We start from the raw sequence: 18894 nt of genomic DNA on the forward strand, positions 1-18894 counted from the left end.
AGAGTTCTTAGAGGATGCCTCCCTTCTAGAACCAACCTTTGTTCAAAAGGTATTCAATGACCTTCGAATTGTGATTTTTGCTCTACTCACTTTAAATTTGATTGGCACACTCTAATAGAATGCGAGATGACAAGGGAATTTTGTGAAACTGCTCACTTATGGCACTTGATATAACCAAAACTAACTCAAGTGGGGGTTTAAATGATCTTATTTTTTCTGTTTTGGATCAATGTCAACCATCGCTCCATCCAAGTTTTGTCACAACGATGTGTGCATTTGGAATAACCGTAATGACAAACTTTGGAGAAATCTGCAACAACCATGTCTAAGGCTCACCAATTCCTTCATCAATGGACAACAACTCAGAATTACAAAGCTCTAGTTCCAAACAACTCCAACAATGCCTCTTCGGATTGGATCGCTCCCCCTATGGAATTCTTGAAAAGCAATGTTGATGCAACTCTCTTCACCATCACAACTCCTTCTCTGCTGGCATTTGCATCCATGACAACCTTGATCACTTTATAGCAGCAAAGAAAATTCTAACCAATGGCTTGTTTAGACCTCCAGAAGCTAAAGCACTTGCATTGTATCATGCCATTTCTTGGACCATCGATCTTGGCCTCCCAAATATAATTTTTGAAACAGATTGCAAGTCCATTGTAGACCACATTTCCAATCCCAAACTAGGTTCTTCTTATCTGAATGTAATTATTAGAAAGTGTAGAACCAACTTATCTTTATCTCCAAAATCTAGGGTGAGTTTCTTAAGGAGGCAAGCAAATCTTGTAGTCCATAATTTAGCAAGGGAGACAAGAAGTTATGCTAGCATCCATGTGTTTGACCATGTTCTTTCTTTGACCATGTTCCTTCTTGTATTTCGGATTTGATAAGCAATGAAATGATATAACCTTCTTTCTTTCTCAAAAGACTAACTTTCTTAGTTAGCTTGATGTTTCTTTTCCTTATACTGAGATCGGATGGAGTATTTCACCCTATTCTCTTTCCACTCCATAGTATATGCGCTTGTAAATTAATTAAACATAAGGAAACAACTAAGAGTATAATTGATAGAAAAGTAATTAATCTGATGTTGAATTTTACAAATGACAGATAAATAAAAACAAAATTTCTCCAAAAATTCAACAATTAAAAAAGAAAAGAGGGAGTGTATACTTATAGGAATAGCTCAAGTAATCTGGCAGAATAATTAGTGTTAAATAATTGAATTCAAACACCAATAAAAAAAATAATTAAATTTAAATTTTAAAAAATGTTATACTCTAAATGCTTTCTTGAAACTGAGATTAGTTGGTGTTAAATAATTAAATTTAAATTTAACATTTTTAATTGTTTAATTTTTTTTATAAATGCTTTTTTGAAATTTAAAGTTTTAAAAAATGTTATAAATGCTTTCTTGAAATTCAAAATAGTTGATGTTAAATAATTAAATTCAAATGTACAAAATTTAATTATTTAAGAATGTTAAGAATATTTTCTTAAAATTTTAAACTTTTAAAAATATTAGAAATAATTTTGTGAAAATGAAAAATAGTCAAAATTAAATTAGTATTTTTAAATTTAATATTTTTAATTATTTAAATTTTGTTATAAACGATTTTTTGAAATTAAAAAATTTATTATTTATTAATTCATAATATTTTTACTAATCATTAATGATTTTATGAATAAAATTTATAATAGATGACTAATTTATTGGGTTATTGACAATTTGTGGGAGTTGATGAGTGCAATTCTTAATAGTCTTTTATCTACATGTATCTTTTAAAAATAAAGTACTAATTATTTAATAATTAATTTATATTATTTAATATATATTTTTTGATACATAATATTATTTAATATATGAAAAGACATTAGTTTTTCAAATAATTTATATTTTCAATTATTATAAAAATATTAAATATTAATCTCACACAAAATAATTTGTTGATGTATCACATCACATCAAATTTGACACAAATGAATAAGATAATTGATTATATTATTTTGACACATAATTATTTAAAGATGTACTGCTAAATTTATATTATTTTTTTATTATTTAAATTTTTTTTTCAATATTTTTAGTAGATGATAATTAACAGTCTCCTTAAAAATGGATTTAATAAAATAATATATAAGTTCTTTTAATTAAAATAATTTCTTATCTTGTTCATACATGCAATTTAACTCGTCTTTGAAAATTTCATAAGTTTAAGAATGCAAAAATTGTGATATAAAAATTTATAGCTATATTAGAAAATAAATATATTTAATTATCTTCTATTTTTTATTAATGAATAAATTCATATCTAAGTAATATATCATTATTCTATAGTAGTAAATTGGGTTCTTTATTGCAAAAAATTTAGTTGATTTTATACTTTTTTTTAGTAGTATAAAAAATTAATAAAATTGTTAATACTTTTTTACATGCAAAAAAAAAAAAAAAGACTTCCTCCACAATTTACTTGTTCATCACAAGGGTCCACTATCTAATTATACATCAATATCAACGCGGCATTGGATTATTTGAGTTATATAATAATAAATCACATTATAAAAAGTGCGATCTGGAAAGTCGAAACTCGAAAGAGCTCAAAAGTTTGAATTCATGACCGACTGACTTCTTTGAAGACTCTTGAGTGGGGTCCATGTCCTTACATCCATTAAACATATCACGTGTTAAGTCTCTGCAATTATATCGCTGACACCCCTTAATTTTCCAATATTATCGCCGTTTCTATAGAAATTAATTCCCAAACTTTTTACAATGCTGATTGTGACGCCATACAAATTTTAATCAAAACAATACCCTATACTAATGGAGAAAAACTGTCTTTATCAACTAATATACCATGTATGTATAATTTAGGCAAATTATACCTTTTGCACATTCTCTTAAAACATTTCTGCAAATAGATATTGTAAGATAGGTAAATTACAACTTATAATGATAATAAGATTTTCTTGCATCTCTTTTCCTCTAAGATTCTAAATTAATCACTCTTAGAACATTTTTTTCCATAAAAATTTAACACAATATCAAGAATTTAAGAACTTATTATAAACTGCTCAACCAATAAAAAAATTTTCCAATGAAAATAATTTTACTTGAAACAAATATTATTGATATGAATAATAAAAGAATTTCTTTAAATATTTAATGCAGATTTAACATTCAAATTTAAAATCTTTAATTAAATTGAAATAAGCTGAAGACAAGTTACCAATGTCAGTAAATAAATAAAAAATGTATAAAACTAACATTTCTCTTAATTTTTTTCAAAAAAATTGTTCATGTGACAATTAATGGCGGCGAGTTACTAAACTTGTGCAGCTGTATCAGATTACAGCATATGTACTTAAGTGACAACTGTAAGCACAGAACATGGCTCTAAAAATATCTGCTCCATTACACGCGATTTGCCCAAAGATAAGGATTCTATGTCCTTTTGGCTTCTGGGGTATCTTTATAGCAACTTTGTACTTTTTTTTAACTATAATATTTATAGGAAATTTTCTTTGTAGAACATGATAAATCTTTTCTCATAAATCTTGAATGTATAAAAGATGAATGTTTTTCTCTTAAGATTCCTTTTATATCTAAAAATTAATTAAAATTTAAATCTTAAATCATGTGATTAAAAGACATAATTTGTTACTCTTAGTAATTTTGTGCTTTTGGTTCTCTCTATATAAGGGTGCTCCAACCTTAGCTAGAAGTGCGCATTTTGTGAAAAAAAATAAAAAATGGGGATAGGGGTACTATTTGTTGGGTTTTTCTTGCTATCTTGTGTTGTGTGTGTGAAGGGTGTGGAGCCAAAAGCCTCACCCACTTGTACATTTCCGGCAGTTTACAACTTTGGGGACTCAAACTCAGACACTGGAGGCATATCAGCTTCATTTGTGCCAATTCCTGCACCTTATGGCGAGGGCTTCTTTCACAAGCCTTCTGGAAGGGACTGTGATGGCCGTCTCATTGTAGATTTCATAGGTAATAATGAATCAACTTTGATGCACCCTTATCTCTTTTCTCAGTTTCTTTTCTTACATTGTTTCCAATTTTGCATTTTACAACTTAGATACAATTTTAACTGTGTGTGTGTGTGTGAGTGTCAAACGTGAAAAGTACTTTTTTTTATGATTTTAACTCAACTTTGCTATTTATAATCTACTATGCAGCTGAGAAGCTAAACTTGCCATACTTAAGTGCTTATCTGAATTCCCTTGGAACCAATTACCGGCATGGGGCAAATTTTGCCACTGGGGGATCCACCATTAGGAAGCAGAATGAAACCATATTTCAATATGGAATAAGTCCTTTCTCTCTTGACATTCAGATTGTGCAATTTAACCAGTTTAAAGCACGCACCAAACAACTCTATGAAGAAGGTAATGAATGGTATTGCCTGGAAATTGTTATAGTTCAACAAACTGAAATCTTGTTATGTTAGTAGTACTACTTTGTTGTTCATTTGCTTTTTGTTGGTCTTTGTTGAAAATTTAGCCAAGGCCCCACATGAAAAGAGCAAGCTTCCAGTGCCTGAGGAGTTCTCTAAGGCTCTCTACACATTTGACATTGGCCAAAATGATCTCTCTGTTGGGTTTAGAAAGATGAATTTTGACCAAATACGTGAATCCATGCCAGATATTCTCAACCAGTTAGCCAATGCAGTCAAAGTAAGTAGCCACTTGCAAAGTTGCAATAGGTTTCTGCTTAAGAACTAGTAATTGAGTATATTGCAACACTGAATGAATTATGGATAACATAACATGTTCATTCTTGACTAATAAGACCTTCTTTTGTTTAAATTTTCCATAAGCACTTATAAAAGAAGAAAATAACAAGATAAAGTGAATTGAACTTTGTAGGTTAAAATCAACTTATGCATTGAACTTTTATAGAAGTTCTTGTATTTAACTTCTCCAAAAGTCCAAAAAAAAAAAAAAACCTCTCCAAAAGTTGAGATGCATATGTTGATTTTAGCTAGTAAAAATTGCTTAGTTCATTTTATCTTCTTAGAAAAGTTTATTCAAAGAGGTTCTTATTGGAAAAAAGAGTCTAAAGTAAATATGTTTAATGAGGCAGAATATATACCAACAAGGAGGGAGATACTTCTGGATACACAACACTAGCCCCTTTGGCTGCATGCCAGTGCAACTATTTTACAAGCACAATATACCAGAAGGCTATCTTGACCAATATGGATGTGTGAAGGATCAAAATGTGATGGCTACAGAATTCAACAAGCAGCTTAAGGATCGAGTCATCAAATTGAGGACAGAGCTCCCAGAAGCTGCAATTACTTATGTAGATGTATATGCTGCAAAGTATGCACTAATTAGTAATACCAAAAAAGAAGGTAATTTGTTCATTATTGACTTGATTCTGTTAATCCTTGGTGCCTTTCACCTAAAACTAAGCACAATGTTTCCTATGACTTTAAGGTAGGTGTTTCTTAAAATATACAAGAAAATCCTCATATCAATCACTTAAATCCTACAAGCATTTTCAAACACTCATTGATACTTTAATTCTAACCTTTTAAACACCCATTGATACTTTAGACTGTAGTCCTAACTATTTTAAACAGTCACTTAGTCCTGACAAACAAAAGAAGTGACTTTTGTCAAAGTTAGGGACTAAAGTGAATCCACCCTTACAATCTCAGATTGTCTTTTCTTCAAAATCTTAATTTGTGTTAATCACTAGAAAAGTTGGTTTTTTTTGCAGAGAGAATGTAATGAAAAAGGAACATTGGCAATGATTTTTCTAGTGTGGTAATCATTTTAGGCAAATCTATTCAGGATCTTGTTAATTAGTGCTCTAAGAACAAGGATACTGGTTAAGAAATTCAAAAAGGGAAAAAAATATTTTATTGAAAATCTATTTTTTGTATTTTTTTCCTTTTAAAATCTCAATTTATGGCAATCACTAGAAAAGTTGGCTGCTTTTGGAGAGATTATATAATATAATATAATGAAAAAGGAACATTGGCAATGATTCATGAACTATTTCTGATTTTCAGGATTTGTGGATCCAATGAAGATTTGTTGTGGGTATCATGTGAATGACACACACATTTGGTGTGGGAATTTAGGGACTGATAACGGGAAGGACGTGTTTGGTTCTGCTTGTGAGAACCCTTCACAGTATATAAGTTGGGACAGTGTTCATTATGCTGAGGCTGCAAACCATTGGGTTGCAAATCGTATACTCAATGGCTCTTACACTGACCCACCGACACCCATCACCCAAGCATGTTACAGGCATTAAGCATCATAGTCAGAAAATCATTTCTGATTGGACATTAATTCCTAAAGGAACTTATATATCAGAAATTGTAGTATTGCTTGAGACTTTTATTTATTCCTGTGCTAGATGAGAACCACTAGTTTGGTGCTCCTTGAATGTTCCAATACACATCATTCGGGAGATAGGCAAATTCATTGGCCAATTAATTGGTGCTTTTCAAACATTGGTTGCAACCAACTATTTAAAATTTGATGCATTCTTGGCCTTAACTTTAAAAGCATTTCATTTCTCAACACGTGCTTGTTCTCGAAAGTTTATATTGTGCATTTGATCAGATTAATTTATTACATGTTACTTCCATCTCTAAATTCAGTTGGGTCTCCAAATATGTACTGTATTTATGTACCCAAAAAAATGTACTTTATTTGAACAAGAGTCCCAAGTTCAGAGTAATGGATAATGATCTGGATTTTTTATTATGCATCAATGATATACTTATACGAATTCAATCGTCTTTAAATATCTATTGTATTTGAACATGGGTCCAGGTTCTGTATAATGACTAATTACTATTTGTGAGCTGGAATTTTATGTTATTCTTGAATCAAATTAAATTTATTAGTAGTTGCTTCTGTAAATTTGAATGTATCTCTAAATATATATCATAGATTTAAATGTTTTTTATTCTCATATAGAATAAATTTATTTTTGTTCTTCTAATTTTTATTTTGTTAATTTTAATATTTATAGATTTAAAAATAATATCCGTCTACTTAATGATGATACAATATACATCTATTTATGTCATCTTATTTAAAAGTAACATGTGACGCGATATGTTTCAGCATAAATTATATTATCTACAAGGTTAATAGGCCCTCTGTTTTTAGTCTTGTTTGATAGCTATTGTTTGATACACCAAAATAGTCTTACGTTTAGGAATCCAGTTTAAGGATAATTTAAAAATACATGTCCAAGATGTATAGTGGCATGTAGTAAAGAAAATGTAATTTCCTTAGCAATCCATTGTTGTCTAGAAGGGAACTATGAAGATTGAAGATAAATGTTAGATAAAATCCATCAAATTCGTGCTGATAGAATGTACGTATAGTATGGACTTTTTATCAAGGCATAGCAAATTTCCTCATTAACTCTAATTCCACAACGAAAGCACAGGAAGGACCACAATGTCTAGCTACTACATAAACCCATACCCATATATCCTTTGTCACGATTCCAAAAGTGTACAAAGAAATAAAATGCTTGATAACTAGATAAAAGACTGTTTTCAATGCTACTCTGAGAAATTATTAGGTAAACACACATCCAACACATCATTCTTAGACACAATCACAACCAATAAGAATTTTATAACTAATAAAATAAAATAAATAAAGATAAATAATCATTTTTGTCCCTAAATGTATAAAACGGTGACAAATTGATACCTAAAAAATGCAAATTCAAATTTTAATTTTTAATAGAAAAAAGTGCACCAATTTCATCCATCCGTTAACATCTGACCGTTACTGTTAATGAGAAAATAATTATTTACCCAAAATATAATTTAATTTTCATCTTTCCTCTTTTTTAATAGTTGCAAGCATAATATTACAATAAGCACTTAAAAAATGGGAAAACAAACATAAGTTATAACAAACATAAGTACAATATTGATTAGGAAAGCAAATATAAATTAGAACAAACATAATAATAAACACAATATTGATTAATAAGCATAATATATTTATTGCTCTGAAATTTCTATTATGATGGTACTTTTTCCAAAATATGTGTGTCAAACAAAAATACACAGTCATTAAATTAATTCTTACAAAAAAAATAAGACCCAACTTAATTTTATCACAATAAAAATTTCAGAGCAACAAATAGATTATGTTTATTAATCAATATTATATTTGTTCAAAGATATGTTAAATTTAAATTCTACACATTTAAGAACAAAAAATAACTATTTACCATTATAATTTACTACATATCTTGACTATAACAACAATTAGATTAATAAGAAATTTTTATCAGTTTTTAAAACGTTAAATGCTGATTTTCATAAGTAATAGAGACTAGGGGCAAGTACGACAAAGTTGTGAGAAACTAACCTGGGATATTTATCATTTCTAGGTAACGTGAAATTGAACTTCGTGTCATTCTTACATGTTCGAAATTGGGTTGCAATGTCATTCTTACAAACCACATCACACGGAGCATATTACACAAGTGGCACATATGCAATGGTCTAGTTTCTGCTTTATACACAACTATAATAAATAGCTTATACTCAAACTCATTGGCGATGTCCTTCTGGAAGAGGAACCACTTTGCGGAATGGCACTGTCCTTTGAGGTAAAGATCCATCTTCCTCATCATCATCAAATTCCAACACATAACTGTTCCAATCACTTTCAGAGTTAACAACCATAGAACAGAACAGTTGAAGAAAAAGAAGAAGAAGAAAAAAACACAAAGGGTCCAGTTCCAAAAGCACAGTTATCTCTTTTGTTGTTTTACTTTACACCAATCCTGATACATGCTCCAACCCATTTATTAACACCTTAATGAATTCTGGCAGACTAGAGCAATAGTTGGAAGATTCTAACATCCCAAGTAAAAGCGGCATCAACAAAAAATGATGTGCAAAAACTCATCATATTATTTCCAATGAACTCAAAAACTTGCATTATCCTATTTATACCCTACTTCAATTGTCTTTATTATGCTACTTTGAATTTGGAGTGTGGACAGCACAATTTGAGGGAAGGCCTAGCTCATTGTACTTCCATAAATTTTTATAGAGAGATGTTAAATCCTATTTAAATATCAACCAAATAACTGGCTACCAAGGAGGTCTAGCTTAGTTAGTTGAGTAGTCCTGGTATTGTCTTCAAATCCTATGGATAAAAAAGACCAAATAATTGGCTTGTACATTCAATAGCATTTGAAATTTCAGAAAGAATGATGACATTAGGGACAGTTATAACAGTTATTGGCAGAAATTAGGAGCAGTTACATGTTATTGTTTTATAAAGAAGAGGAGGCAGCTCATTTATTTTTTAGCAGTCATAAAATTCTACTGCTACGGTGGGAATCATTGTCTTGGATAAACAAGGTCAGGGTTTTTCCGCATAATCATTCTGTAGCAGCAGGAAGTATTAGATTGCAGCGATGGCTCATCGGGTGGATTTTCCTAACTTGGTGTGTCTGGCACCCCAGGAAAAGGTTGGTCTTCTCAAATGACAGCCTAAATATTAACAAGCTGATGGAGGACGCTATTATCTTCTGCTGGACTTGGCTGAGAAACCTCCAAAAAAGATTTGACATGCCTTTCCACTATTGGTCCAGTAACATCAGCGAGGGAGTTGTTAACAGGGGAAATTAGGATTAGAGGCTGGGAGGATTTACGAAATCTCCAGTCAGATTTTTGGTTCCTTAATTCATGCTTATTAGTTTGTATTATGGAACCATACCTCTGTATGGGAGAGTAATGAGTTGTATATGTAATAGTACCCCCTGTACTGCTTTATCATATTAATATATTCTATTATTTTTGCTGATAAAAAAAATTATTGTTTATGAGGTTCAATTATGTATTTTAGGATAAGTTATTTTATGTATGGTCTGATGGAAGGTAGTTATTATGTTTTGTAGGGGAAGTTATCATGTAAAATTTATAAAGAAAATATCTAAGGAAGGAGTGGCATGAAGAGGAGAGTTTTTGGAAGTTCTTTGGACAGAATTGTTCTTTATAGGAGTCCGTCGTTAAAAATCTGGGACAGCTTCTGGTGTAATTTTCTATTCATTTAGTGTGCTTAAATTTCAGTATTCTATCAAATAATAAAAGGAAACAAATTGTGCATTTAATTGATTTTAAAATTCGACCCCCTCTTTGACATTAATGTTCTATTTAGATTAACCAAGAGAGTTTAACTAAGTTAATTGAACAAGTGTGAGTATTGTAAATCCCTGATACCGTGTTCAATTCCTAAAGATAAAGGAGTGGTGTGAAGAGGAGAGTTTTTGGAAGTTCTTTGAACAGAGTTATTCTTTATAGGAGTCCGTCGTTAAAAATCTGGGACAGCTTGTGGTGTAATTTTCTATTCATTTAGTGTGCCTAAATTTCTGTGTTCTATCAAAGAATAAAAGGAAACAAATTGTGAATTTAATAGATTTTAAAATTCGACCCCCCCCCCCCCCCCCCCCCTCTTTGACATTAATGTTCTATTTAGATTAACCAAGGAGTTTAACTAGGTTGGTTCAACAGGTGTGTAAGTGTGAGTAGTGTAAATTCCGGTACTGTGTTCAATTCTAATAGACAAAAAAAATGTTTTTATTTAGATTAGAAGTGAATTAGGGAGGAATGAAACACGGAAATAAAAAGGGTAGATGTAACCAAAAAAAATGATAGAAGAAAGTATAATAGGAAAAAAGTGCTGTTTGGATATAAGAAAATAAGGAAAGAAGTATAGAAATTTCCTTTTGCTTATTTGGATGAGTGGGTGTGTGAAAATAAATAAATAAACTATATACAAAAATTTTATAACAACTTAAAATTTACTATTATCTTTTCTTAACATAAAAATGATTTATTATTTATTTACTTTTCTATGTTACAAAAAATCTATTTAAAATTTAAGAAAACAAAAACAAAATTAACTTCCCTCCCCTTTATTTCCATTAAACCAAAGGTTTAGAAAGTAAAAACAAATCATGATGCCATTTGATTTTCTGTGGCTGTGATTAATAATATTTAGAACTAAGCAAGCATTCCCATGGAGCCTTAACAGAGTATACTTACTCCTCGGTCTTCCTCTGCACAATTGCGAAATGTTGGAGAATAACCCAGAACATGAAAAATAATATTGGTCAGTATTAAGTCATAGTCACAAAAGTTATACTAACTAGCAAGGATTCACATACTACAAATTAATAAGTCAGAGAATCAAGAAGTAATTTCACTCTACTAAGGAAAATGAGAGAATTATTACTCTGCGAGGGCCTTGAACAACTGTTGCTTTATAAAGTGCAGTAGTTCCTGGATAGACCGCCAAAACATGTTTTCCAGGAGGGAAATCAAGAGCGCTAGAAGGATCATTACTCTTGGGGAAAGGAATGATATTTGCCATGGGAAGCTTGTATTGTCTGTGAATGCAGCAGGAGAAACCAATGAAAATAAACATGTCATTCAAATGCAGTAACAATGCAAGACATGTGGAAAGAAATTCCCATGTAAGTTTAAAGTAGCACCTCAAGCAAATCAAGTACATGGCATGAGCATTCTAGATAATTTAAACATGACAAATTTCCTAATAGGTTAGGTTACCTTTGGCCACTGCTTTCTTCATCATCGCCTGGTTCCTCATCCAGTACTTCAAATCTGTAAAATCATGTTACAGGAGAACAAATAAAATAATGAAAAGGACAATTACAAAAGATCAATGTCATAATGGGTACTATTCTTTCTGTCAATGATTACAAACCATACACAAGCAACAGTATAAGTTGTAAAGCAAAAAATCTGAGCTATACATACAGTTTAAAGTTGGTCAAATGACAAACTCATTTAGTTAGGTAAAGACACAGTCAAGCAGATTCAATCCAAACAAGGAGCTTGTGGTCGACCTAAGCAAGGCAAGCATGTCAAATTTACCCACCAGACCAGATATGAGTGGTAGTAACCTAGTATATAATATATTAAATACTTGACTTAACACTCTTTTTTCCTTTATGAAAAAATAACCTTATTGCATCACTAGCAAGTGTATTTCCAAGTCATAAAGCAGGACAAGCTTGTCATTAAGATAGAATAGGCTAAACATACACTTGTTAGAACTCGACTCACAATATAATACCCTTCATTATAGTTTACGTCTTTAAGGCATGAATGTGGTATAACCTTTTCTTGAAAAATACAACAACAACAACGCCTTATCCCACTAGGTGGGGTCGGCTACATGGATCAACTTCCGCCATAATGTTCTATCAAGTACCATACTTCTATCCAAACCATTAATATAACCTTTTCTTGAAAAATAAATAGGCATAATTGCACTAAATACTCTTAATGCTTATTACACCCAAAATCCCTCTCATATGGGAAATTACTGCCCTTTACTTTATGTAATGTTCTCACACCCCTACACCCTTGGTTGCATAAGAAATTACAGATACCTCCCCTACTTTCTGTACAAACCTTACACAAAGTCGCCTGGTAGATATTATAAAACATGCAATTCCCCAAACAAAAATGGTGTTAGTGTAACAAGCAATAACAATAGAGGAGTTGAATAATTAGCACCTATGAAGCACGGACTTCGACACCAATGCCGCGACACGACTAAATTCTAAAACATAAGACACGGGGACACGCATATATATATATATATATATATATATATAAGCATCAAAAAATTATATTAAGTAACACCATTATCATTCAAAAGAAAAATTCACAAGGCAAAACTTTGTCTCTTTAAAAAATAATCTAAAAACAAACTTGCTAATATATTTAATAGAGTCTCACCTAAAAAAGTACCAAGATAAATCATCATAATTGAAAACATAAATAAAAGACAGGTAATCATAAATCATCACAATTTCTAGTTCTGGTTCATCAAGGGATAAATTAGTAACTTCAAAAATTTCATTCTCATCAAGTGATCCAAACAGTAGCAGTAACAAACTCAAACCAATGAAGATGTACGTGAATGAAGGAGTGACACGACCGACATGGAGAGGAAGCGTTGTTATTCTAATTTAATTTAATCTAAATTCTAATATGTTATTATAATTTAAAATATAATGTTGTATCTTTAAGATTTTTAAAAATAAATAGGAAGCATAAACTACGTGAAGAGGAAATAATAAAAAATCTAATCTATTATTACAATTTAAAATCTAAGCTTTTATCTTTTAAGATTTAAAAAAATATGATTTTGAAAAAAAAAATAACAAAAGTCTTGTCGTGTCTGTTGGCTTCCCATGTGCAGAATCGTGTCGAAAATTTAAAAGAAAAAAATGGACACGGCAAATGCGTGTCTGACATGTGTCCGGTGTGTGTCCGGCACGTGTCCATGTCGTCGGCATGTCGAAAACAGAAACACCACTGTTTGGGACCATGTCGGTACTTCACAGATTAGCACCAACTTAATTAATTAATTAATTTATTACATAATACTATACAAATGAAAGAACACATTCTATTGATAGCTTGAACTCAATACATGACTATTTAATTACAAAATGTATACTTACTCCTTTGATTCCTTATCAAAATGAATCACTTTTACGACAAACCACTCGTCCTTATCAGCATTTCGTGGTGTGACCCTAGCCGCTACCTGAGAAGTGACAAGAAACTAACTTAATGGAATAGAACTCAAGATTCTTCATGTAATAATATTAGAAAATAGTTTCATGAAATGCACATCGAGAGAAAAGAGAGAGCTATGTCTGTGAAAATGTTATTGATGCATAACCATGTAAGAGGTTCTCATGTTTATATATAGAACCTGTTAGATCTCAGTTTTATTAACTACCAAATGAATAACCATAATTATAAATGAATAACAGCTCAATTAACTAACTATAACTGAATTTCTAACAGTTGTAAGCTTTAAATGAAGCAACAGAAGCAGTTTAACCCGCACAAGCTTATCAGAGGCAATGTACAGCACATATGTGCAGTATAATGTGACAAAGATAAAAAACCGTATTGATAAAAAGCGATAAAGAATTCTATTTTACTGATTTGTATTCATCAAACTTGAGTACAAATGCATACCTGTTCGCCTTTAAGACTGGCACAAGCCTCAAGTTGACTTCGCATATTAGGAGTTAGCCTTGAAATGTCTGACTCAGTCTTCACTCGTTTCCTTTTCTGCTCATTACCTTCTGTAACACAAGTACTGTCAGCCACACAAGGTATATAAAAAATGGCATCTCAAAGGAAATGAAATCATAATAATAACAAATAGCGTAAAAATTATTTGTTTCAACCAAAATACTCCATAAACCATTCCACATTGTATGTATTTTAGTTCTCATGTTTGCATAGCTCCACGTCATCAACTGAATGTTGTACAAAAACATTACCACATTGTTGGGGAAGCAATAAATCACCATGAACTAGCTGGGGGAATAACAACAGGATGCAAAAGCACTCTTGCTAATGAGTTATAAGTTTTGGCTGATCAGCACCTCCAAATCAAGATTTCCATATATATACCCAGCACTAATTTCCATTCTCCTTCCACCATATAGGTAGAGAAGGAACGAATGTAAATATAAATGAGTCAATTAAAACATAATTTTAAGTTTTACTTAAAATTACACATTAACATGCCCTCCCTCCCCCTTTTTCTTCTTCATGTAGCTGGACTATACAAGATTGACCAACATGGCAGCAGAGATGTCAACTATATTGATGAGTATCCAAAGCAGTAGACTTTACCTTTTCCTGGAAAAGAAAAAAATGGAGGCAGAGAAAAAATCTTAAACAAACAAAAACTTGCAACATCCTCTAATAATTCAATGGAAATTTGGCATGTAGTTGTCACAAAGATTGTCAGACATATTTATTTGCTTCCTACTTTCCTTCCCCCAAAAAAGAACTCTAATGCTTTAGATACTTGCTTTGGTTCTACATTGTTGGTCAAGCATACCTAGTCACTTTGGTTAATACATATAACACATAAGAAGGAAATATTAAGAGAGCGACATACTAAAAGATTCTGATCTGTTGATAGTATTTATTTTATGGATGAATACCAAATGTATAAGCTTAAGTAAAGAGGCAATAAGGTTTAAGTGAAAGACAAACATATTTGCCACAGATTTGAGACAAACCTATTCTTCTTCGTGTTTGCCCTTGTGGACCCGTAGGCAGTAGGGCATCAATTTGGTTTATCAGTAAGTTGGAAATACTGCAACCAAAATTAATATCAAGAATCATATGCTATAGAATGCCTAGCCTGGACAGAGTATATCAAGCTACTCTAATGTCAAAATCCATGGCTATGATTTTCAGCATATTAGAAAATAAAATGCAATCATATAAAATGCTTCATAGCTAAAGACAGATTAAACATACCTTGCTTCACTTTCTGAAAGATCTTTTGCTTGAGTGTACAAAAATTTCAGCCTAGCCAATGAGTTATCCCCAGGCTTCTCAACTACTTCAGGAGCTGCAACAAAATGACAAAAAACTATCATCAACAAAATACAGAGACATGAATAGAGAATATAAGAATAACTGAGCATCAGATCATGTTTCCCAGATATGGAAACAAGTAGAACCATTCCGATCTAGCAAGTACTAAGAGTCTTTGGCTTTGTCAAATTAGAGCTTAGTCCATGGTTCCCATTGACTGACTAACTCAAATCTTAATATTTCAATTTTCAAGTTCCATATCCAAAAGTATGAAAACTATAGCAAAATGAGATTTAATTTCAACTAATAATGTTTAGTCTGCCATTTTGTTAATTTCACTAAAATCACAGAAGTGTCGCGAACAAACAATCCCAAAAATTTAAGTTGGTTGTTAGACAAAGATACATGAATGGTTTTATATCATATCTCATACAAATTCCCTCACCCGAGAGCCTTCAGCCTTTAAGTGTGCATAAAGCACTAACCCACCTACCTAGTGCTAAAATTCAACTTTTTATTAGAATGGGGGAGACAAGGATCAAATTGTGGAATGGAGGAGGCTCTTATACCACATCATGAACCAACAAATCCAAAAGCTTAAGTTGTTAGGTAAATACACGAGTAATTTTACACTACATCTCAAACTGAAAGAATTGTTTGTTTCCTTAATTTGATAATTTTTCAATAACACTTTTTCAAAGTTGACCAAATCAACATATACTTTCTGCTACAATTTAGGTATTTGATAAATTACACTTTTAAGCCAAGGTAGTTCACAAACAAAAGAAAACACTAAATACATGAGAAATATGCATATCAAATAAATATTGATTATTGAAGACCCAAAAATACAAACAACAATAGCAACAAAAGTCTTATCCCACTAGGTGAGGTTGTAACATGGATCACATGACACTATTAGGCGGCTTGGTTAAAACCAAATTCTCAGATATTATTCACCATGAGATCCCTTTAACAATTTCCTCTAAGGTCTTTCTTCGTCTAACCCCGCCCCTTTTCACAGGACTAGAAACCATGCAATCTATTCTTCTAACTAGTACTTCTTTGCCTTTCACAATTTATGACTTTATTCATTAACCACAAAAAAAGCAAAAAACACTACCTTTCAACAATATGCATATTGGAAAGAATGAGGATAGACTTTTGTGCATAACTAGGAACTAGGATTATGACACAGTGCTCAATAAAGATCAATCTCCAATGCTCAAGTATCTTCTTACCATTAGGGTTTTACAATACATCACTAACATTTGTGGATTATGTTAATATTGACCCTTTAAAAATATATTTCAATGTGCTTAGAATGACCACTATTGTGTTTGACATTGAGTACACTCGCATGATTTAATTATACATGATTTTATTTTGAAGAAAGGTATCTGAATGTTTTCAAATATTTGGGTGACTTAAAGCCCATCTATTAAAAATCACCTACTATTATTGAATGTAAAAGATTTTAATTTGGAAAATTAGCAACTAAGAATATAGCCCAGTTATAATATATTAGCTATGACTTTTTAGCAGAATTGTTTGCCTGCTGAGTAAAGATCTCTGAATATAGAAAAATATTATGATTCATGGAAAGTAACTCACTTTTAAAAAAAACAATTGTTAGAAGCTTAATCCCTCGTGCCATCATCGTTGCAATGCTTAACAAAATAAACCAAGAAATAGGCATATGCACTGAGGGAAAACGTTGTAATTATAAAACTAAGGTTTTACTTTATTGCCAAACTCTAACCCGGCTAAAGCTGTCAACTTTTAACAGGCTTATGAGCATGAAATATTCCATTTCAAGTTTGGCCAAGCTGGACATGCATATTAGTAATCAACACACTACAATATCCAAGTCTATGTCATTCAGAGCAAAGTCTTTTTTAAATGTTTCTCATAGTATTTTCTCTTCTGAACTCAAACCACAATCCACATGCCCTTTAAATTGCTTTAGAGCTCCCCTTCAACCTCAGATGCAAATCCAGGCCATGAAACTGAAGCCTGGATTCTGCTGAGCCATCTCAGATCCCAGACCAACCTGAGGTCTGGACACAATTTCTAGAAGCTTCAGTGAATCATGCTCAACACCTCGAATCCTGCAAATACTCGAACCGTCATGGATAACCAAGGATGCAATATTTTCTCCAATACCCTTACTTTGTATCAAAACTAACTTACGCATGGGAGCGGCATTTCAGTTCCCTTCCCTATCCCTCTGCTCAGCCACCATCAAGCTCCATTACACAAATGCATAAAAGCACCTTAAAAGCAGTGTTCCACTTGAAATTCAGGTTTTCGTAGCAATCATTTTTCTTAGTTATTCTTCTATACTTTTAAAGAGGCCGCTAACTTCCATTTGATCCATTTTTCCTCACTAGCACTTCTATCGATGTTCTTCACACTTGTCAAAACCAAACTACCTTGAGCAAGTTTCTATCATATTTTTCACACCATTTTCTCTCATTCACTTCCCTTTCCAATATTTCTATCTTATAAGCAATCAACACAAGCAAATCGATTTTTTTTTTCATGTATGAAATATGAACAAACAAACAAACAGTTTAGCATCCATGTTCGTGAAATTCAAAAACTAAAAGTAAGTTTAAAAAATCACTTAAAAATTGGGCCACTTTAGAGTGTAATAAAAATTATTAAACACAAAAAAAAAGTCCCAGTCAGCACGCTCTACAGTTTTTTTTTCTAAATTTTTTAACGTCAATTTATCCAGAACTGATAAAAACAGAAGAAACACCTGATTTGCAAACATACATTAACACGATGAACCATTAGGATCACAAAAACGAAGAAGATGCAGCACTGAAAAAAACCCAAAAAAAAAAAACAATGAAGAGAAAGAGAGAGAGAGAGAGAGAGAAACTTACTTGCTTGAAGCTTCTTGTGAAGTTTGTTGATCTCCGACAGAATATCCTCTTGTTCTTTCCTCACCCGATCGAACTCCTTCGAGTTCTCCAATATCGAGACAATGTCCGGCGAAGACATTGTTTTGATGGCGAAAACAACAACCACGACCCAAAAACCAGATTCTTCCAACGATTTTGCTCTCACCTTTCCTTCCAACGTTGCTATCAAACTCCGAAATCGAAAATCGAGAGCGGAATTGGAATTTTTCCAATTTTTATTTTATTTTTTTTCGTGAAATTTTTAACAAAGTGGGATGGATATTTTGTTTATCTTCCGCTTTTTATTTTTTAATTTAAAATTATAAATCCTGTATATATGTGCATTTCACCGTTTGTTCGTCTGAACTTTGAATTTTTACTTTTTATTTCTCTTAAATCCATTGGGCTAAGTTAAATTTTTAATCTTTTATCTTATCTTTTAACTTTTATTTTATTCCTTTCATTTTTAAACTTGAGTGAATTTGATCCTTTCAAAATAGTGAATTTCTATTTTATAGACAATTTTAAACTTTTTTTACTGCAATAAATAA

At 31.6% G+C, this 18894-nt stretch overlaps 2 protein-coding genes across 6 annotated transcripts; one reads left to right on the forward strand and one right to left on the reverse strand.

Moving 5' to 3' along the window:
- The first annotated feature begins 3588 nt into the window (after positions 1-3588).
- On the forward strand, positions 3589-6746 carry LOC114391215 (GDSL esterase/lipase At5g14450-like). Its single transcript, XM_028352253.1, has 5 exons — positions 3589-4000; positions 4189-4398; positions 4514-4686; positions 5096-5369; positions 6036-6746. The coding sequence occupies exons 1-5, from the start codon at positions 3757-3759 to the stop codon at positions 6281-6283; spliced, it is 1149 nt and encodes a 382-aa protein (XP_028208054.1). The 5' UTR covers positions 3589-3756; the 3' UTR covers positions 6284-6746.
- A 1621-nt stretch (positions 6747-8367) lies between these two features.
- On the reverse strand, positions 8368-18628 carry LOC114388948 (SAGA-associated factor 29 homolog B-like). 5 transcript variants are annotated; one of them, XM_028349499.1, is made up of 10 exons: positions 18326-18628; positions 15369-15462; positions 15125-15201; positions 14730-14735; positions 14061-14167; positions 13532-13617; positions 11601-11654; positions 11266-11419; positions 11076-11089; positions 8368-8670 (listed from the first exon to the last, which is right to left on the reverse strand). In XM_028349499.1, the coding sequence occupies exons 1-10, from the start codon at positions 18441-18443 to the stop codon at positions 8568-8570; spliced, it is 813 nt and encodes a 270-aa protein (XP_028205300.1). In that variant the 5' UTR covers positions 18444-18628; the 3' UTR covers positions 8368-8567. The 5 variants fall into 5 exon arrangements, with proteins under 5 accessions (XP_028205300.1, XP_028205299.1, XP_028205302.1 ...); XM_028349498.1 differs by having other exon boundaries at positions 14061-14170; positions 18326-18627; XM_028349501.1 differs by lacking the exon at positions 14730-14735.
- Positions 18629-18894: the final 266 nt, after the last annotated feature.

The sequence above is a fragment of the Glycine soja genome, chromosome 16, assembly GCF_004193775.1.
Source record: "Glycine soja cultivar W05 chromosome 16, ASM419377v2, whole genome shotgun sequence".
NCBI classification, from domain to species: domain Eukaryota; kingdom Viridiplantae; phylum Streptophyta; class Magnoliopsida; order Fabales; family Fabaceae; genus Glycine; species Glycine soja.